Source organism: Erpetoichthys calabaricus, chromosome 5, assembly GCF_900747795.2.
Source record: "Erpetoichthys calabaricus chromosome 5, fErpCal1.3, whole genome shotgun sequence".
In the NCBI taxonomy this organism is placed as follows: Eukaryota; Metazoa; Chordata; class Cladistia; order Polypteriformes; family Polypteridae; genus Erpetoichthys; species Erpetoichthys calabaricus.
In genome coordinates this window covers 168128295-168147435 of record NC_041398.2, presented here as the reverse complement: position 1 = coordinate 168147435, position 19141 = coordinate 168128295, and the positions used below count along the sequence as shown (strand labels likewise).

The 19141-nt window shown below is 41.4% G+C and overlaps 1 protein-coding gene across 7 annotated transcripts in view; it reads left to right on the top strand.

Annotated features, from left to right (window-relative positions):
• Positions 1 to 19141, top strand: part of fryl (furry homolog, like) — a 621684-nt gene that overhangs the window by 587859 nt on the left and 14684 nt on the right. For all 7 annotated transcript variants that reach the window (XM_051927632.1, XM_051927631.1, XM_051927630.1 and 4 more), the window contains 2 exons: positions 3351 to 3558; positions 18907 to 19056. In XM_051927632.1, coding sequence (XP_051783592.1) covers positions 3351 to 3558; positions 18907 to 19056 — 358 coding nt within the window. The remainder of the gene's footprint in view (positions 1 to 3350; positions 3559 to 18906; positions 19057 to 19141) is intronic.

Genomic DNA, 19141 nt, shown 5'->3' with positions numbered 1-19141 from the left:
TAGAAAGGCTAGATTGGACTTTGCTAAAGAACATCTAAAAAAGACAGCACAGTTCTGGAAAATCATTCTTTGGACAGATGAAACCATGATCAACCTCTACCAGAATGATGGCAAGAAAAAAGTATGGAGAAGGTATGGAACAGCTCATTATCCAAAGCATACCACATCATCTGTAAAACACGGTGGAGGCAGTGTGATGGCTTGGGCGTGCACGGCTGCCAGTGGCACTGGGACACTAGTGTTTATTGATGATATGACACAGGACAGAAGCAGCCAAATGAATTCTGAGGTGTTCAGAGACATACTGTCTGCTCAAATCCAGCTAAATGCAGTCAAATTGATTTGGTGGCGTTTGATGATACAGATGGACAATGACCCAAAACATACAGCCAAAGCAACCCAGGAGTTTATTAAAGCAAAGAAGAGGAAAATTCTTGAATGGCCAAGTCAGTCACCTGATCTTAACCCAATTGAGCATGCATTTCACTTGTTGAAGACTTAACTTCAGACAGAAAAGCCCACAAACAAACAGCAACTGAAAGCCGCTGCAGTAAAGGCCTGGCAGAGCATTAAAAAGGAGGAAACCCAGCATCTGGTGATGTCCATGAGTTCAAGACTTCAGGCTGTCATTGCCAGCAAAGGGTTTTCAACCAAGTATTAGAAATGAACATTTTATTTCCAGTTATTTAATTTGTCCAATTATTTTTGAGCCCCTGAAATGAAGGGATTTTGTTTAAAAAAAATGCTTTAGTTGCCTCACATATTTATGCAATCGTTTTGTTCACCCCACTGAATTAAAGCTGAAAGTCTGCACTTCAACTGCCTCTGAGTTGTTTCATTTAAAATTCATTGTGGTAACGTACAGAACCAAAATTAGAAAAAAGTTGTCTCTGTCCAAATATTTATGGACCTAACTGTATATATAGCAGAGTGGCAGATTCTGCTACAATAAATAACCCTGCTTTTCCTGTTTCAAGCAGGAATAAAGCTGGTTTTGCTAAAGTACTAAGACTCAGCCTCATGCAAGACAGGGACTTACACAGATATATATATAGATAGATATACACACACTACTATGCTAATTTAAATTGGCTAATTCTCCTGAATTGCCAATGTTATTTTAAAGGGCTGCTGATTCAGTAGTTAATTATTCCCACTTTTCGATTTTGTTATTATCCCACTCACCATTAATGTGATCAATGAACTTGCGTCTTAGGGGACCATGTCCAAATGGGTGTCATCCTTGATCTCTTATAAATGTACAGTCCATATCTGTATTTGGCTTTTATCACAATAAGGATATAAAAGTCCAGGTTCAGAGGTGTGTTATTCTGAATGGTAATGGCACTGATCAAAGAATGTGAAGCATTATTGCCCAACAAATGGGCAAGAATTAACACTGCAATCAAAGAATACAGTTGTTGGGCAAAATAACATAAAATGTAATGGGTGCCTCCTGGTTGTGTACTGCTGCTGTTGTGTAGTATAAGAATGCATGAAGACATTTCTGATGCTTGCTGCGTATGTTAAAAAGTCCTTGCAGGCTTGTTGTGTCCTTTTAGCATTTCACGTCTGACAGCCATGCAGTCAGTTAGTTGGTAGATCACCTTACTAAGATAATGACTGTTTCTGACATTAATTATTTGGTATTCAGTCCTTATACCCCTTGTATGTGTGAGGAAGGCCGAACCAATTTGAATTTAAGTTTTAAAGTTAAAAGCTGTGTTTCTAAACAAAATGTAATGTTTCCTCAGTAATTCTCCAAAATTCAGTCTCCTGGAATAAATAATATGTAGTAACTGTACTTTGCCTGTCATTTCCTACTGAGCATGTTCCCCATATGTAATCAGAATCCATTATACATATGCAGTACAGCCCTTTCACGAGGCAAGGCGGAGATGTTTAAAGGCTCACACAGCCATGCTGGTTTTCAGTTCAAGAAAACTCCTCCAAGCTGCTGTAAGATGTTTTCAGTGTTAATATGGAAAACTGACCCTGCATGGTGTTGGTACCGAAAGAACAACATTGAATAAACAGCTGAAACATCCACATTATGAGTGATATTTCATATAGCTGGTGGCATCTAAGCCACAATTATTACACAATTTAATAAGGTTTCAGCATGCATGCACCTTCATCTATGCAAAACAGGAAGTTGTTTAAATAAATCATCCTTATTACCAAGAGAACCTTTGTGAAAAAATACAGGGCAGTATCAAGGTAAACCAAACTGCATGAGAGCCCTATTTTTACTTCTTTCGAAGCATTTGTTTAAAATCCATCAGAAAATGTAACGGATGTACTTTAATGACTCAGCCAGCTTTAACATTTGTAAACTCACTAAGTACTCCAACCATGACAACATGATGAAGAGTTCCTGTCGAAAACACGTAAGATGCTTCACCTTTTTATTTGCCATTGTTCATTGTATATCAGCAGTTGCTGCTGTGCTTTCTGTAGCCCACAGCTGAGGTGTTTTTGTTAATTGTTAATTTTGTAACAGTTGAAGATTAAACATTTATATTGATAATAATAAACATCTAGCCCATTTAACCACCCATTCCATCCCACAGCTTACAGTCATCTTTCTTTAATGATAAATGTCTTCAAAGGTAATTCTAATTTCCAGAGCCGAGCCAAGCCATGAGCAGTTTGATTGATGCTCTGCTTAAGTGACTGTCATAGCCACTGATAAATCACTGATGGTCCAACTGTTCACTTGGACAACAAAGGAAGCCTCTTAAATTTATTGTTAGGGCTAATGGCTGTCTTTCAATTCATTTACCCTCTTGAAACAGAAATTACTTAGGATAATTAAAAAAAAAAAAAAAAACCTTGGCTACTGCAGCAAACAAAAAAAAATCTCTCACCCATTTTCATGCCTGGCCATTTTGCATTAAATATGCTGATGCTGGCGGCTGCGATCTTGAGATGATAATCACAGTGAGGAGCTGTTCACTGCTTTGTGGCGGTGCTTGTGGGACAGCACGTCAGACATGATATCTTCTTCTATTTTGAATGTCACCAGTTTGCAGTATATTTACTCTTTATGCTTGGTCAAGTTTTTTGGTAATACCAATATGTAAGTATTTTCCTTTCCAGCAGGTCCTTTGAACTTTTGAAAAGGGGCTGCTCTCTGGTCACTGAATGACACCATCTTTGTACTTAAATTGGGGAAGAGGGTGAAGCTCTTCTTTCTTTTTTTTTTCTTCATTTTACAAGCACTATTAAATTAAAAGTCTACACATAATCCTTTTACATTACCACTTTATGTGAAATGTTGTACTTAAATGGTTAGATATGCATATGATAACCATTTATGATTTTGTTGAACTTGTCATTATTTTTAGCCAAGATGAAGGAGACCAAGAAAACTTTCCAGAAGTGAACACCTCTCCTCCTCCTTCTCCATTTCTGTCGGCCATTTTGGCAGCCTTCCAGCCAGTATCCTATGATGATGAGGAAGATGCATGGCGGTGTCATGTCAACCAGATGCTTTCAGATACAGATGGGTCCTGTGCTGTTTACACATTTCATGTCTTCTCTAAGCTGTTTCAGGTCAGTCTGATGTTTTCTAATTATAATTGTAAATTAGGTTTAATTAATTATTTTTAATTTATTTTTTGGTCTGTAAGTTTGTTTTTATTTATGAGCAGCTCATTTATAGTTGACCACAGTGTCTTTCAGTGTTCTTATTGGTTTGATGATTTAAATGACTGTCTTTTGGCAACTATGTAATATTGAACACTGCATATGTTTTTTTGTGTTTCATTAGTTTAATTTTACATACTGTATTAAAAATTCTGGGTTAAGACATGCCCTTGATATTTATCCATAAATCAGTTACTTTCTCATTTTAGATGAGCATAAGACTGAACAAAAAGCAAATGGCAATGTGCAGATCCAACCAAGTGTCCCTAAAATAAAATAAAATGTTGAATGCCCTTTAATTTACCTGTAAGAAGAAGAGAAAAGCCAAGCAAAATGACACCTTTTATTGGCTAACTAAAAAGATTACAATATGCAAGCTTTCGAGGCAACTCAGGCCCCTTCTTCAGGCAAGGCCTGAGTTGCCTCGAAAGCTTGCATATTGTAATCTTTTTAGTTAGCCAATAAAAGGTGTCATTTTGCTTGGCTTTTCTCTACATTCATAATGGCTAACACGGTACAACACCCTAGTACTACCTGTAAGAAGAACAAATGTACAGTATGTGTGACATGAGATGATGTCTATGGTTCTTGACTTTAGTTGGTGTTTTTTACCTCTTCTCTCATCCAGTTTCTTTTATGTTCACACTTCACGTGGCACTTTACTGCATTGGTTGATTTAGTTGTGCATGTTACCTGGTTGTTTACAATATCCTGCCTGAAAGGTATCCTTTTATCTTGAAAGATTAAATCTTTATTTGTTTTTTTTTTCCTCATCTGAGTATGCGGATTTGCTCTTCCATCACTGTATTAATTTCCTGGTGAAGAGCGAATCTTTGTGAAGATAGCAGTTGCAGGGAATGGATTGTTATTGTGTCCTTGACAGAGGTTATTAATATTGGTAGACTCTTCTAACTAAACAAAAATATTGATATGAACATTGATATATATATTTTTAAAAATGTTTCAAATGTACACTATTAAAAGTAATTGTAGGAGGCATTGCTTTCTGTGAAATGCACTTTACAGTACATGTTTGAAGTAAATAGTGTAAATAAAAATGTGCAGCCAAAATGTACTTTTATTATTTATATTGGGGGGCATCATGTAACAGCATGTAAGGTTTATTTTTTTGTGTTTCTGTGAGCCCTGTTTTATCGTGGAATGATCCTGTGGTGACACTTGTCTTTACAACATTGACCTCAACAGTGTGTTCCAAATTCCAACTATACTCTTACCACTCTGTCATGGTCAGCTGCTATCGTAGCTAATACTTCCCCCTTTCTTTTATATTTATGATGCCAGACAACAAGTCGGAGTATTAAAACAAGCAGGAGAAAATCTTTACGCTTTTATAAATGGTCAGTGGCCGAATTAAAGTGCTCCCTGCATCCACCATCAGACGACTGACATGTTATGTGGCAATGCTGCAAACTCATAGTTGCTTCACAGGCGGACAAACAACCCTCAACAGACACGTCACCCTCATTTCAGCACTGGGGGGTGGGGAGGGGTCTTACCCATCAGCTTTGTTCACGTTGGTGTGAACAAAACAGCATTCTAAGCTGGGCACAGCCAGGCGCAAGAGGATGTCAGCATTGACTTGTGCAAACCCAGAATGATGGCCGATATCAAAGAGAAGCAGCTGTAAGCTAATACACCACCACTGCCTGTAGAGCCACTGTAGTGAGGCATGGACAGTCACTAGGGAAAACTGCTGGCCCCATAAGTAGTACTAGAGGGTCTCCACCGCTTGCTTAATTGCAAAACATTCTTTCTCTGTGTTTGAGTAATTGCGCTCCTTGGGAAGCAGTTTCCTGCTGAGAAATGTGATGCAGTGTTCTTCCCCATCGAAGCATTGAGAAAGCACTGCCCTGGAACCACCAGCATCCATCTGCAGAATAAATTCCTTAGAAAAGTCCGGATTCCATAGAACCGGGAATGAGGACAAAGCGTCCTTTAAGTCTGAGAAGGACCTGTCACAGTCATCAACCCAGACAATATTCTTCCTGCCCTTTGTCAGATCAGTGAGGGGGGTTGCATGATGCACAAAATTGAGAATAAACCACCTGTAATACCCAGCGATCCCAAGGAAAACACAAACCTGCTTATGTGTTTTGGGATGAGGATATGCAAACACCTCCCCCACCTTGTCCATCTGAGGCTTGATCAGACCATTCCCCGTGGAATATCTCGAGTAATGCATTTCTGACATACCAATCTACACTTTTTAGGATTAACCGTAAACTCAGCCAGCCTCAAACTGTCAAGCTCCTTCTGCAGGCAGTCAAGACTTCCAGTCATTACTGAAAATGACTACGTCATTGAGGTAGGCTCCAGCATACACGGATTGGGGGCTAAGAATCTGGTGCATCATTTGCTGAAAAGTCAAAGATGCCCCATGGAGACCGAATGGGAGTCTGGTGATTCAAACAACTTGTCCAGCCCGAGTTTCTCCAACAAGTCATCAATACAAGCCATCAGGTACGCGTCAAACTTGGAAATCTTATTCGAACACCTAAAATCAACACAAAACTGAATCAAGCCATCTGGTTTTGGGACTACAATTGGGCTCTGCCACTTACTTTTACTTTCACAGATTACCCCCATCTCGAGCATCTGTCTGGTTCACCTCCTCGCATATCATCTTCCTCATTGCTTCAGAAAGACGATACAGGTGCACCTGTACTTTAACGCCAAGTTCAGTTATGATTTTGCGTTCAGCAATTTCAGTCAGGACAGGCATGGCCGAAAAGACATCAGAGTTCCTTCCGATCAGTGCCAGCAGCTGGGCTTTCTGGGAGTCAGCCAAATCATCACCAGTAGCAACCTCAGTCTGAGGAACAGTTGCGGACATGGCCAGCACTCTGTGAGGGTCATGACACTCCTTCAAAAGATGAGTATTCAATATTTCCTCAGGCTTTCGTTGATTGGGAATTCTAACCTTATAATTCATGGAACTTATCCATTCTTCCACCACTGCTGGACCCAGCCATTTCACCTGAAATTTATGTGAGTTAGATGGGATCAACATGAGTACCCAATCACCCTTTTCAAATTTGCGGAGTTTGCTTTTCTTATCATAACAAGTAAGCCCGCGATTCGCTAGCGAATCGGAAATCCAAGAATGGCAATCAGTTTCTGTTCCGTCCGATATCTGGATGGATGACATATCATGGAGGGTGGGTGCGTCTGGGGAAATGTCATTTAATTCAATACGCATATCTGTACTAAAGCGGTTTTGTTTTGTGGAGATGTGATCCTGTTGCCTTTGCTGACACCGACTGCTGGGATCTATGTTACTGGCACAGTGGATTAGAGCAAGTGTAGTGAACAGGTTGTGTTGTTTGGGCGCCACCTACTGACTCTGGGATGCCGCTGCGTTTGACTCTGAGGCATGCGCCACGGCGCAATATGCGCCTCGGTGGGAAGCCACTGCGTGATGAAATATCATGGAGGGTATATGCGGTGGTGTGGGCGGTCGCATCCGGGCGGCTGTACAGCCTGGTGTGCACGCTTTACCTCAGGTGTAGTTCACAGGTTGTAGGCATGGTAAAGTTTCCATTTAATTCACTAACCCTATTTGAACTAAAGCGGTTTCTTTGTGTGGGCGCCTTCGTTCATTGTTTGTATCCATGACTGTACAGGTTGTGGTGTTTGGGCGCTCACAGGTCATGTTGTCTGGGTGCCACCTACTGACTCTGGGAAGCCGCTGCGTTTGACTCTGGGGTGGGCGCCACGGCGCAGCACGTTGTGTTATTTGGGCGCCACCTACTGACTCTGGGAAGCCGCTGCGTTTGACTCTGGGGCGGGCGCCGCCACATCTTGGGAAGCCGCTGCGTTTGACTCTGGACTCTGGGGCGGGCGCCAAAGCCGCAGTGCGCATGCGTGCGTTTGACTCTGGACTCTGGGGCGGGCACCAAGGCCGCAGTGCGCTTGCGCCTTGGTGCGTCCGCCATGCATAAATTAACTGTGGTTTAGTAAGATAGATTACATTTTTTCTCCTCCTGTTCACTCTGCAGATGTTCCACCACAATAGAGGACAATTCTGAAATCTGTTCTTGGAGCAAAATGACCCGATCGACAAATTTCCCCCCGCGAGGTGCATCACGAACCCCCATCCATTCTTCCCGAAAAATGTCCAACACCCCATGTGATCAGTGGCTAAATAGAAGTTTGAAGGATCTCAACCCAGTAGGTACCTGAGGGGGATTCCCAAACAGCAAACAGGAGAAAAGGCAGCACAGTATCCCAGGCGATCAGGTTCTCATGAGACACCCAGCAAATCATCTGTTTTGGAGTTTTATTAAATCGTTCAGTCAGGCCATTCGTCTGCATATGATAAACAATGGTGCTCAATTGCTTGATTGCAAGGCTCTTTCACAGCTGCTTCGTAACAGTGGAGGTAAAGAGCATACCCTGGTCAGTTAGAATCTTGCGAGGGATGCCAATATGCATGAAAATTTCTGAGACAGCCTTAGCAACAGCCTGCGCATTAGCATTCCACAGAGCAACCACCTCTGCGTATCTTGTCGCATTATCAACCAACATGAGCATATACTGATAACCTTTTTTACTCTTGGGAAGTAGGCCCACAATATCTAACACGACCCTCTCAAAGGAAACAGTCAAAATAAGAATCAGTGAGAGGGGAGCCCTACTGGGTCTATGAGTGGAAATAACTTGACAATCAGGACAAGACTTGCAAAACTGCTTCACATCTTGGCCCATGTTCAGCCTGTAAAATGTTTTGAAATGCGAACCCTCATCTTCTCGGAGCCGAGATGACCCCCCAGGACGTGGGTGTGAGCAATTGTTAAAACTGTCCCTCTATGCCTGCTTAGGACCAGCAATTGTTCAATCCGCCCTTCCCCTATGCAATCAGAAATCACCTGATATAAGAGCCCATCCTCAATTACAAAGTGTGGGGGTTCTCCCTCTCCATATAGTAAGAATCATCTGTGACATGTGCTTGTTTAGATGCAAAGTCTAAGCTTCTGTTGGCTTGTTACAAGCGTGCAAACTATGTTGGGGCTGTCCGTCTCTTGTTCCCCTGAGCCTAATGCAGCATCCTGTTCTTCCCCCATTGTTTCGTCAGGGCTTGTGGAAGGCGTGAGCGCCTGTGGTGCAGAGTCCTCCAGTTGTCCCAAACCCTTAAGTGAGGATCTGTCCCCCAACCCATTGGTCAAATCAGGTTCAATTTCTAAGCCAGCTCCCTTGTCAGCAGTAAGTCCCCTCTCTGTCTACTATAGAGGGAGGTGCTCTGCAGGTGGCCAAAATGCGTGGGAAGAGGGCATTCCATCCATCCATCCATTTTCCAACCCACTGAATCCGAACACAGGGTCACGGGGGTCTGGTGGAGCCAATCCCAGCCAACACAGGGCACAAGGCAGGAACCAATCCCAGGCAGGGTGCCAACCCACTGCAGGACACACACAAACACACCCACACACCAAGCACACACTAGGGCCAGTTTAGAATCGCCAATCCACCTAACCTGCATGTCTTTGGACTGTGGGAGGAAACCCACGCAGACACGGGGAGAACATGCAAACCAGGTCCCCAGGTCTCCCAACTGCGAGGCAGCAGCGCTACCCACTGCGCCACCGTGCAGGGCATTCCTGTTATTTAAAAAAAAAAAAAAAAAGGCCTGGGTTGAAGTGTCTGATATGGCAGTCCAAAACTTGAGGGCATAAGATCATAGATCATCTCACACATTTTAATGTCCCCATGGGAGATTTTGAATAACCTGCAGTAGTGCTGGGCAGTATGACCAAAATTCTATATCACGGTATTCAACAGTATTTTTTTTCCCCATGCATGAGTGGATGTTAACCACATTTTCCACTGCAATTACTGCAGTAGACTGGCTAAGAATAAACTACTGTCATGAGAATTGTACATTGTACAAAAAAACATTTTAATGTGCACACAAGTATTAATACAGGTTTGCATGGCCCCATAAAGTGATAGTTTTCAAGGGGGTGGCACCAATGAACAGAAGGAATCACATTGGATGACAGTTGCCATCAAAATATAGAGCCTTTTTATTGAACAAATTTTGCAAATAACTTAAACTATAATTTTTACAACATATTTTCAACCATCCAATGAGGCATTTAGACTTGGTAAAATATCCAGAGGTGCTTGTCAAAAGTTGTATTGCACTGAACATGTCTTAGAAAAGGAATAAATAGTAAATATGTTTTGTAAACTAATTACACTTTCTGTTAATGTTAACAATCTCTGTCCACTGACACATTAGCTATATGGACTGTAATGGTGTTGGTCATCTCAATCCACCGCTTGCTTTTTTTTTTGTAGGCAGTACCTCCAGCAAACGCGTCTATAAGTGACGTCTGACTTGAGTGTCCTCTAGCTTTATCAGTTTTACTTGAGAACGTGGAGGGTGCCAATCTTAGTTCCATACATTCATGGTACTCCAAAGCATGTCTGCGGCTAAGGTGGGTGCTGCAAATTGCTCGTGGCAGGTGGCAACTTTTGCTCGACAGCATTTGCACTAAATAGTTGTTTGGTCCACATCCAACCTTTTAAAACCAAAGTATCTCCAGACAGCAGACACAGCTCCTTTTTTCGGCAAAAGTTCTTCTGTGTCATCATGTACAACTTTATCGTCTGCTACAGCTTCAGTTTCGGAATGTTCTCTGTCCATTTTCACCACTCAATACCTCCACTAACGCATGTTGCATGTGTGTTTAGCGGTGTAGCAGTGAAAAAGGCCCCCCCTTAAACAGTTTCCCGCTCTGCCACGCTCCGAACGTTGTTTAGGCTATTTAAGCCGGTGTTGCAGTATAAGAAAAAATCCATATCATAACAAAAATAAAAAACGTTTTTCGGTATGAACTGGTATACCTCCCAGCACTAACCTGTAGGGCCTGTCCTGTCAAAAACAGGGCTGCCCAACCTCCCCTGTTCCAGCACATCAGTGGTGCTGAATGTTCTCCCAGTCTGTGGTCGTGTACAGGGGTCCACTGGAGCAAGTTACGGTGGACTACAGTACACAGAGACCTTAAAATTGTCTTTCTTTAACATCTTGGGGGGATACTTGTGAACCTCATACCTGGGCCATTCCCAAGCCAGATGTTCCAGTTGATCACATATGATAGCATCTTCCACATGTGGCATCGGGTCATGTGGCCCCACTAGTGGTGTCAGGACTCGAAAAGGAGGGGTCACAGCAATGAGTGGTGTAGTAGTGAATGGATGTCATTCTGGAGCATCTCATCATAAAAGTTGTTTATCCCTGACAGGATTACATCAATAGCGAGCTTCTCCACAATGCGCTCGAAGGTGTCTCTGTGAAACCAGCTTTGAATCCGATCTACCAAATCCTGAACCTGTCCCCATATAGGGTGCTCCAGATCAATTCACCACAGACTCATGGCTTTACAGAGGAGGATATGTTGCTTCATGAAGTCAGTCATCGAGCCTTTCAGGAGGGAGATTTTGCATGACCTGTAGTGGCCTCTCTAGTCAAAAACGGGGCCAAAATAGCCACCCAGCCTCCCCTGTTCCAGCACTTCAGTGTTGCTGTGCATTCAAAGAGAATAGAAAACACTCTTGATCGTCCAAGAGAGCCACCTTCACCAGCACATCTCTTGGATGAGTAAGGGTAGGGGCGCCTACTGGAGCCTCATCTTGCTCCAGTGTTAGAAGGACATTATGTGCCTTTTGGGGATCCATTTGTGCAAAACCCCACTCCTGGCACCATGTGACCCATATGTCACTGTCTTGCACCTGAAAGACAAGGCTGACTCCAAGGGCTTCAGGAAAACCAGCTTTATTCGAGTCAAAACAGGAACAGCCAGGGTATTTATTGAAACGGGAGCTACCACTTCAATACACACAGACACAACAAGCAAGCAGTGACATTGTCAGTCGTCCTGCTTTTCTTCAGTTCAGGAACAGATAGTCCTCCTTGTCAGGTCGATCCAGCATCTATGGATCAGTGGCTGGGAGAGGGTCCTCCTGGAGGGGGGGAACAGAAAAGAAAAAAAAAAAACCAGGTCACTTCAACCAGCATCAAACATTGGCGACTGATGCGTTACACGGCGAGACTGCAAGCAGTGGTGCGGCAAACTTGCTGTTGCATCACAGGTGGACAAACAACTCGACGGACGCGTTTCAGCATGGGGGGGAGAAGGAAAACTTTTTTTTTTTTTGATTTTATTGTAATCATTCCTTACAAGTAGATCAATTTTTACAAAAAAAATAGGATTGAAAACAAATCAACCCCCACCCATGAGAAAGAGAGCATGGCCAACAGACTAAAACTTAAAATTAGTAAAAATAAATAAACTGAAGAGTTTAATAGGCGAATAGAGTAATCCCTCCTCCATCGCGGGGGTTGCGTTCCAGAGCCATCCGCGAAGTAGAAACCATATGTTTATATGGTTATTTTTATATTGTCATGCTTGGGTCACAGATTTGCGCAGAAACACAGGAGGTTGTAGAGAGACAGGAACGTTATTCAAACACTGCAAACAAACATTTGTCTCTTTTTTTAAACTGTGCTCCATGACAAGACAGAGATGACAGTTCTATCTCACAATTAAAAGAATGCAAACATACCTTCCTCTTCAAAGGAGTGCGCGTCAGGATCAGAGAATGTCAGAAAGAGAGAGAAAAGCAAACAAATCAATAGGGCTGTTTGGCTTTTAAGTATGCGAAGCACCGCGGCACAAAGCTGTTGAAGGCGGCAGCTCACACCCCCTCCGTCAGGAGCAGGGAGAGAGAGAGAGAGAGACAGAGTTTGTTTTTCAGTCAAAAATCAATACGTGCCCTTCGAGCTTTTAAGTATGCGAAGTACCGTGCAGCATGTCGTTTCTGGAAGCAGCTGCACAAAAGATAGCAACGTGAAGATAATCTTTCAGCATTTTTAGACGAGCGTCCGTATCGTCTAGGTGTGCGAACAGCCCCCCTGCTCAATCCCCATACGTCAGGATCACAGTCAGCGCAAGAGAGAGAGAAAAGTAAGCAATCTAGCTTCTCAGCCATCTGACAATAGCGTCCCTTGTATGAAATCAACTGGTTAAACCAACTGAGGAAGCATGTACCAGAAATTAAAAGACCCATTGTCCGCAGAAATCCGCGAACCAGCAAAAAATCTGCGATATATATTTAAATATGCTTACATATAAAATCCGAGATGGAGTGAAGCCGCGAAAGGCGAAGCGCGATATAGCGAGGGATCACTGTACAGATAAATGGAGAAGAAAAAGAAATAGGGAGAGAATCTACTACCTCAGTACTTTAAGAGCTTATTCTAAAATATTATTAATTACTATAGATCCTGCCAGGTTTTGAAGAAGTTCTGCACAGATCCTCTGAGAATTTGATTTTTTCCAATTTCAAATAATATATAACATCAGTTACCCACTGACTTAAAAGAGGAGAGTTAGGATTCTTCCAGTTTAGCAGAATAAGTCTCTGTGCCAATAGTGTAGTAAAAGCAGTCACAGTTTGTTTGTCCTTCTCCACTTTAAGCCCATCTGGAAGAACACCAAACACAGCTGTTAATGGATTAGGAGGGATTGTGACACCAAGGCTGTCTGAAAGGCACTTACATTTTTTTGTCCAGAATGATGTTAATTTGGTGCAGGCCCTCAACATGTGGCCCAGTGAGGCTGGAACTTGATTGCAGCGTTCGCAGATTGGATCTTGCCCTGGAAACATTTTGGACAGTTTTAAGCGAGACAGATGTGCTCGATATATAATTTTGAGTTGAATAATTGTATGCTTTACCCATATGGAGCTCAAGTGAATTCTCTGCATTGCTGCCTTCCACTCCTTTTCTGATATGTTGAGTGAGAGATCCTTTTCACATTGTCCTCTTGAATCTTTGAAAGGGAGGGACTGTAAAATAATTTTTTATATTACAGAATGCTGTGAGTCCTCGAGACTGAGCAATATTTTTTCCAGCTTAGAGGAAGGTGGGAGGAGAAGGGAAACTTAAAGGGTCTTATAATATGGATAGCCTGTTAACACATTATATACGCACTGCATTTACACTATGGAATTGTAAATGCTTCTTTAGCAGTAAGATTCAAATCCAGTTACATTTTTCCTCATAAAAAACAAATTAGGTATCTTGACAGCCTCCTCAGTTGTGGGGTTCAACAAGGTAGGTGCGCCATTTTGTGTGCTTCATATTTTTGTAGATAATGTAGGCCACCGTAAGGAGTGACTTGTGGCATATTGTTAAGAGAAGACAAGTGAGGCAGAGGATGTATAGCAATTTCGACAGCTCTAGCCAAACCCACAGCTTTGCTGCGATCAGTCTGGATGCATGAACATGGTCAAGACTGGTGAGAGAAAATCCTGCTTAGATCTTTCAGTGACTGCCCAGTTTCTGCATACATTGTTCACAAGTTTTTATATTCATGTATCTGAGAAGATAAGACATTTCAAAAATGTATATTTATTAAAAATATGTTGTAGCTTTCATTATGGTATGTTGCCACTGGTACTGGCTGTAACACCTTATCCAGTCTTCTTGGAATAAACAGACCTTCAGTGAGCCAGTGCGTTTGCAAAGAGTGTTATGCTTGCCAATCAGCTCCACAGGAGACATCAGGCACCCACAAGAGAAGCGACTCAGTGAGGCAAGACCACTGATGGTTCATGTCTCTCTGTCACAAATTTAATTATTAAAACCAAAAGGGATTCAGCTTAATTGAACTCCAGGCTGTAACTGACCATTCTCTGTTCAGATGTGCCATTTTGGAGGAGTTGAACGCTGATATATATGTTGCTTAGCGAAAAAAAAATTATTTGTACTTTAAAATGACATGTTGGAGAAGATTCATAACACGAACATAATTTATTCATATAAATAATGTGAAACAGCTGTGCTATCTACCATTGTGTCCATCTTGTACTGCCCTGCGTATTTTTTGTACTTTTTCTCAATTCAGAAGCACCAACAATTAATGGCCAATGAGATGAGCCTTTAGCTCTTGTGCTAGCAGCATTGGGTAACCTTGCGCATTAACCTGAATGGGCTTCATGCAAATATCTATGCGAGTTCCTCCCTGCTAAATCAACAGATAACTTTGGTTAAATCGTTTGGCTCTTGACGCTCATTTGCTTTAAAACCAAAGTGTTGCCAATTAGGCAACGTGGATTTCTTTTCAGCCACCTATTTGCCCACTTGTACTTTTTACACTAAATGAGGTATTTTAATGCCCTCCAACAGTGCCTGACTGTTAAAAGCGAGAAGACCCTGGGGCCAAAATTACAGGAACTGCAGAAAAGCAATGTTGACCTACTCAGTAAAATGATGAGAAGCCCCCCAGTAACGTAGTTGATCAGCAAGTTTTACTTATTGCCCCACCCAGTCAGTTTTTATGGCGACAAGCTTACAGTAAATGTTGCACCTCAGTGTTTCGGTAAAATGTAAAAGCAACTTAATTTGAGGAAACTAAAATGAAAAAAAGAGAGTGCTAATTTACAGCAGCAAGAGTTATCTGTTTTGTAGTATGCAGGATGGGTTTTGAAATTGGATCAGTGAAATGCTGCTTTAATCTCTTCTTGCTATCTTCCAATATTCAGGAAAAACAAACCAGAGTAATAAAGCAGCTTCACTTGCTCTGGCGATATCACTTCACATCAATGTCTGCAAGATTTAATGACTTGCTATACTTATCCTGGACTCCCAGCTGACATATTAGCCTCAAATTATAGTGCAGCCCCTTATACAGTGTATTCAGAAAGCTTCACTTTCTGCACACTTTTTTGTGTTGTAGATTTTATTTTAAATGGATAAATTTGCCATTTGTGCCCATCAATTTACACTCAGTAGCCCATAACCTGTTTTAGAAAGGTTTTTAAATTTATTAAAAATCAAACTGAAATCTCTCATTCATATAAGCATTCAGACCCCTTGCCGTGGCACTCTGGACTGTGCTCAGGTGCATCCTGTTTGCTTTAATTACCCTGGAGATGTGTCTGGAACTTGATTGGAGTCCACCTGTGGCAAACAGATTTGATTGGACATCATGTGCTTTATATAAGGTCCCCCAATTCACACTGCATGTCAGGCCAAAAATGAAACCATGAAGTCTGTGGAACTCTCTGTAGACCTGCATGATCAAGTTATGGTGAGGCATAGATGAGGGCAATGTTAGAAAATGACTTCTAAAGCTTTGAGTGTTCCCAGGAGCACGGTGGCCTCAATAATTATGAAATAGAAGAAATTTAGAGTTGGTGGCTGTCCGGCCAACAGCCGAGCCATCCACCTGTCAGAGTGGCACACCCAGCCTCCAGACTTGATAAGTGGGCCTGCGTTAAAAAGAGGAGGGGGCAGCCTCTGCTGAGTCACACAGCATTCCCTTTGCAGTGGGGCGCCATTCCTACCCCAGCTTGACCATCTGCAAACTTCATGTTTTATCATAGCTCATCACTTCCAGTCCCTCCCTCGGCACTTCCTTTACTGACTCAGTTTTCATTTTTGAGTTTGTCCAGAAGTGTTACAGATGAAGGTGACCACGCTCATATCCTCCCAGTGCAGCAGTGTACTAGACAGTTGCCATCATTCACATAACCTCATCTTGGTTTTTCTTTCTTCTTTCTTAGCACATGATTTTTACTTTTATTTTTATTGTATTGTAAATGGCTATTTTTTATCTTGGCAAAAAAAGCACAAAGCTTTGAAAAGGCTTGGTTTTTTTAGCTGTTTTGTTTTAATAAAGGTGACAGTATTAATCCTATTTATTTGTTATTAATCTTTTTCATATTTGACCAGCTGGGCTCTGCCATCTCTTTTTAATAACTATCATGTGAAGATGGTCACAGATGAAATGTTAATGAATGAAATTGGCTGCTGTGTATCGGCTCGGCTTTCAGCACATCATGCCACCATTTTGGATTACAGGATTAAAAGTCCTTCCGCAGCTTGTGTGTGATGCTTTTAGTTTATATGAAGCACAATGCTGATACATTAGCAAGAGTTATTAAAAATATAACTGCCAAAAGATGCATCAAGATACAGATGAAATTAAAGTTTGCAATATTTTAGTTTGTTATTGAAAACTTCTGACTATATCTACCATATTATTACAAACCTATGGAAGGAATCAAGTGCACAATAATAGGAGCATTAGCAAGGCTGGGTGAGTTATGATGCTACAACTGTCTTACTAAGGTGTCTACAGATTAGTTTAGAAATGATGTATATACAGCAATTAAAAGTAAACCAATGTGCAGTGTTTCATCTTTGGACTTGGCACCTTATTGTATCGCATTATTTCCCAGAAGTATTACTGGTTAGTGTCATTGTGCACACATGTCTTCTGGTTGTCTTGTGACAACTAGAGAGGGGCACGTTAGGTGTGCATGTAGCGTGCCATCATGTGAGAAGAGATGAACAAAAGTTAGAGATATTCATTTAATCCTGCATGCGCTGAGGGTTAAATTTAATAAGACCAGTTTAGGGTCATAGGGGGCCAGTGACCATTGCAGCAGCACTGAGTGGAAGGCAAGAAGCAAACGTGGTGGACGGTACGCTTACTTGCAGGGCACAATAGCACAACCACTCAGAAAAGAGTGTGCTTCATGCAGTCCTCTTACAGAAACCTATAAATGAGCTACAAATGCTATTGGTATTCTGAAGCAGTGTGATTGGGTGGTGCATCAGCCAGTGTTTATACCTTCTCCAGGGGCTCAGCCTGAGGATACAGAAAGGCCACGCATGTTAAATTTACTAAGATTTACTGACACATTTTAAAGTATTCAAAGAGGACATCCACAGTTAAACACCCTCACTGAAACCAGTCCATCCATAAACACACAGGTAGAACGACATGGACAACTTGGTGCTGTGAGACAGCAATGACAGCACTGCGCAACCACTCGGCCTGTTTATTAAAATATCTATGCTTGTGATATTACTGGATGATGAGTACACATGTGCACAGTGTTTCAGGCAGCAGCAAGCATATCCTTTGTGAATTAGCACAATTCTTTTGTAAAACAATGCAACTTTTTTTTCCCCTTATTTTGAGTGGCTGGAATCAGCATCTACACCCTTTACTTGAGTAAGTGAATATACAAATATAAGTTTTGCAGATTTTCCTCCTGCCCTTCTTTATTGTTTTGTGTTCTCCCATGGTGTAAGTATTTGTACATTCTCTGAAAAACTAAGATGTGTCCTTTTGTCGCTGTTGCAGTTTTGAAAGTGAGACGTATTCCTGGCCCATTTTAATTCCTGAAGGATCACAACCCCTTCTGCTGCAGATGATCACATAACTTATCTTTTGAAAGAAAACAAATAAACCTTCATGTTGTCTGACATTTTATAAATATATACAGTATATACAGTATAATATATATATATATATTTTTTTTTTTTTTTTTTTTTTTTTTTTATAGCAGTCCAGTATGTTCTTGATGTCAGTTGTTGTAATGAGTCTGACTCTGAATAACAGCGTCTTCAAACTCAGCATTCCAAATTTTTGGCGAGATATGGTGCTTGTTAATATATTCAATATTAAACATTGAGCCAATGTGCCAAGCAAGCTGCTGCTGAAGTTGTTTGCATTCCTAACATTTTTAGGTAATTATCCTAGGATAGCCTAATATCCTAATGAGGTGCCTTTGAGCTTTTTGCTTAACTTGCCTGTCCCACATTCTCTGCTTGAACAGCTCTTCATAAATAAGGTGGTCTGTCGTCCTCCTTTCACACTTTGCCTGAAAAGTGAATGTTTTACAAGTGCTCTGTGCGCATTTTCTGACAGTAGAGAATATTTTGGCATTAAACTACAGTAGTGTTCAGTGTCTAGAAGTTGGATATTTTAAGCATCTTTTTGCTGACCTTGTATGCTGCGTGTAGTTGAGTTTGTCTTATGTACCTTATACAATGAAAAGTGTACTTACATGTCTCCTCAGAACAAAAAATACAACAAATAATGTACTGGAATCCTCCCAGTTGTCCAACAGATCTGCTAGTTCAGCACCATATTGGACCTGACCAGTGTTACTATTTTTTTCTTTTAATGACTAATCTAAAGCTTTGAAAGTGCTGAAGTTTGTAAAGTACATGCACAATATTTCTGGGGGTACATAAGGCAAGTGAGATACTTCAGTCTTGACAAATGAATCATCCTGGAAATATTTTTCATAAAATAATAAAATCAAATATGAAAAATGTCAATGTGAACCTTGTCTTCTGGAGCTTTGAGATTGCAGTCATTAAATGCTCACTATTAACTGATTTCTTCTTTTTACTTTTTACCTCAGAGTATTCAGAAAAAATTTGGAACCATCACCAGTGACTCAGTGAGCTTTTTGGGAGAGAGTCTACAAAGAATCGGCTTCAAGTTTAAAAGTTCATTGGAGGTTATGATGTCTTGTTCTGAATGCCCCACTGTGTTTGTGGATGCAGAAACTGTAAGTTCTCATCAGTTTCATTTTGACTTGTATGATCAGTATGGCCCAATCTTGTAACATCTCCAATCCTGAATGAAGGCTAGGA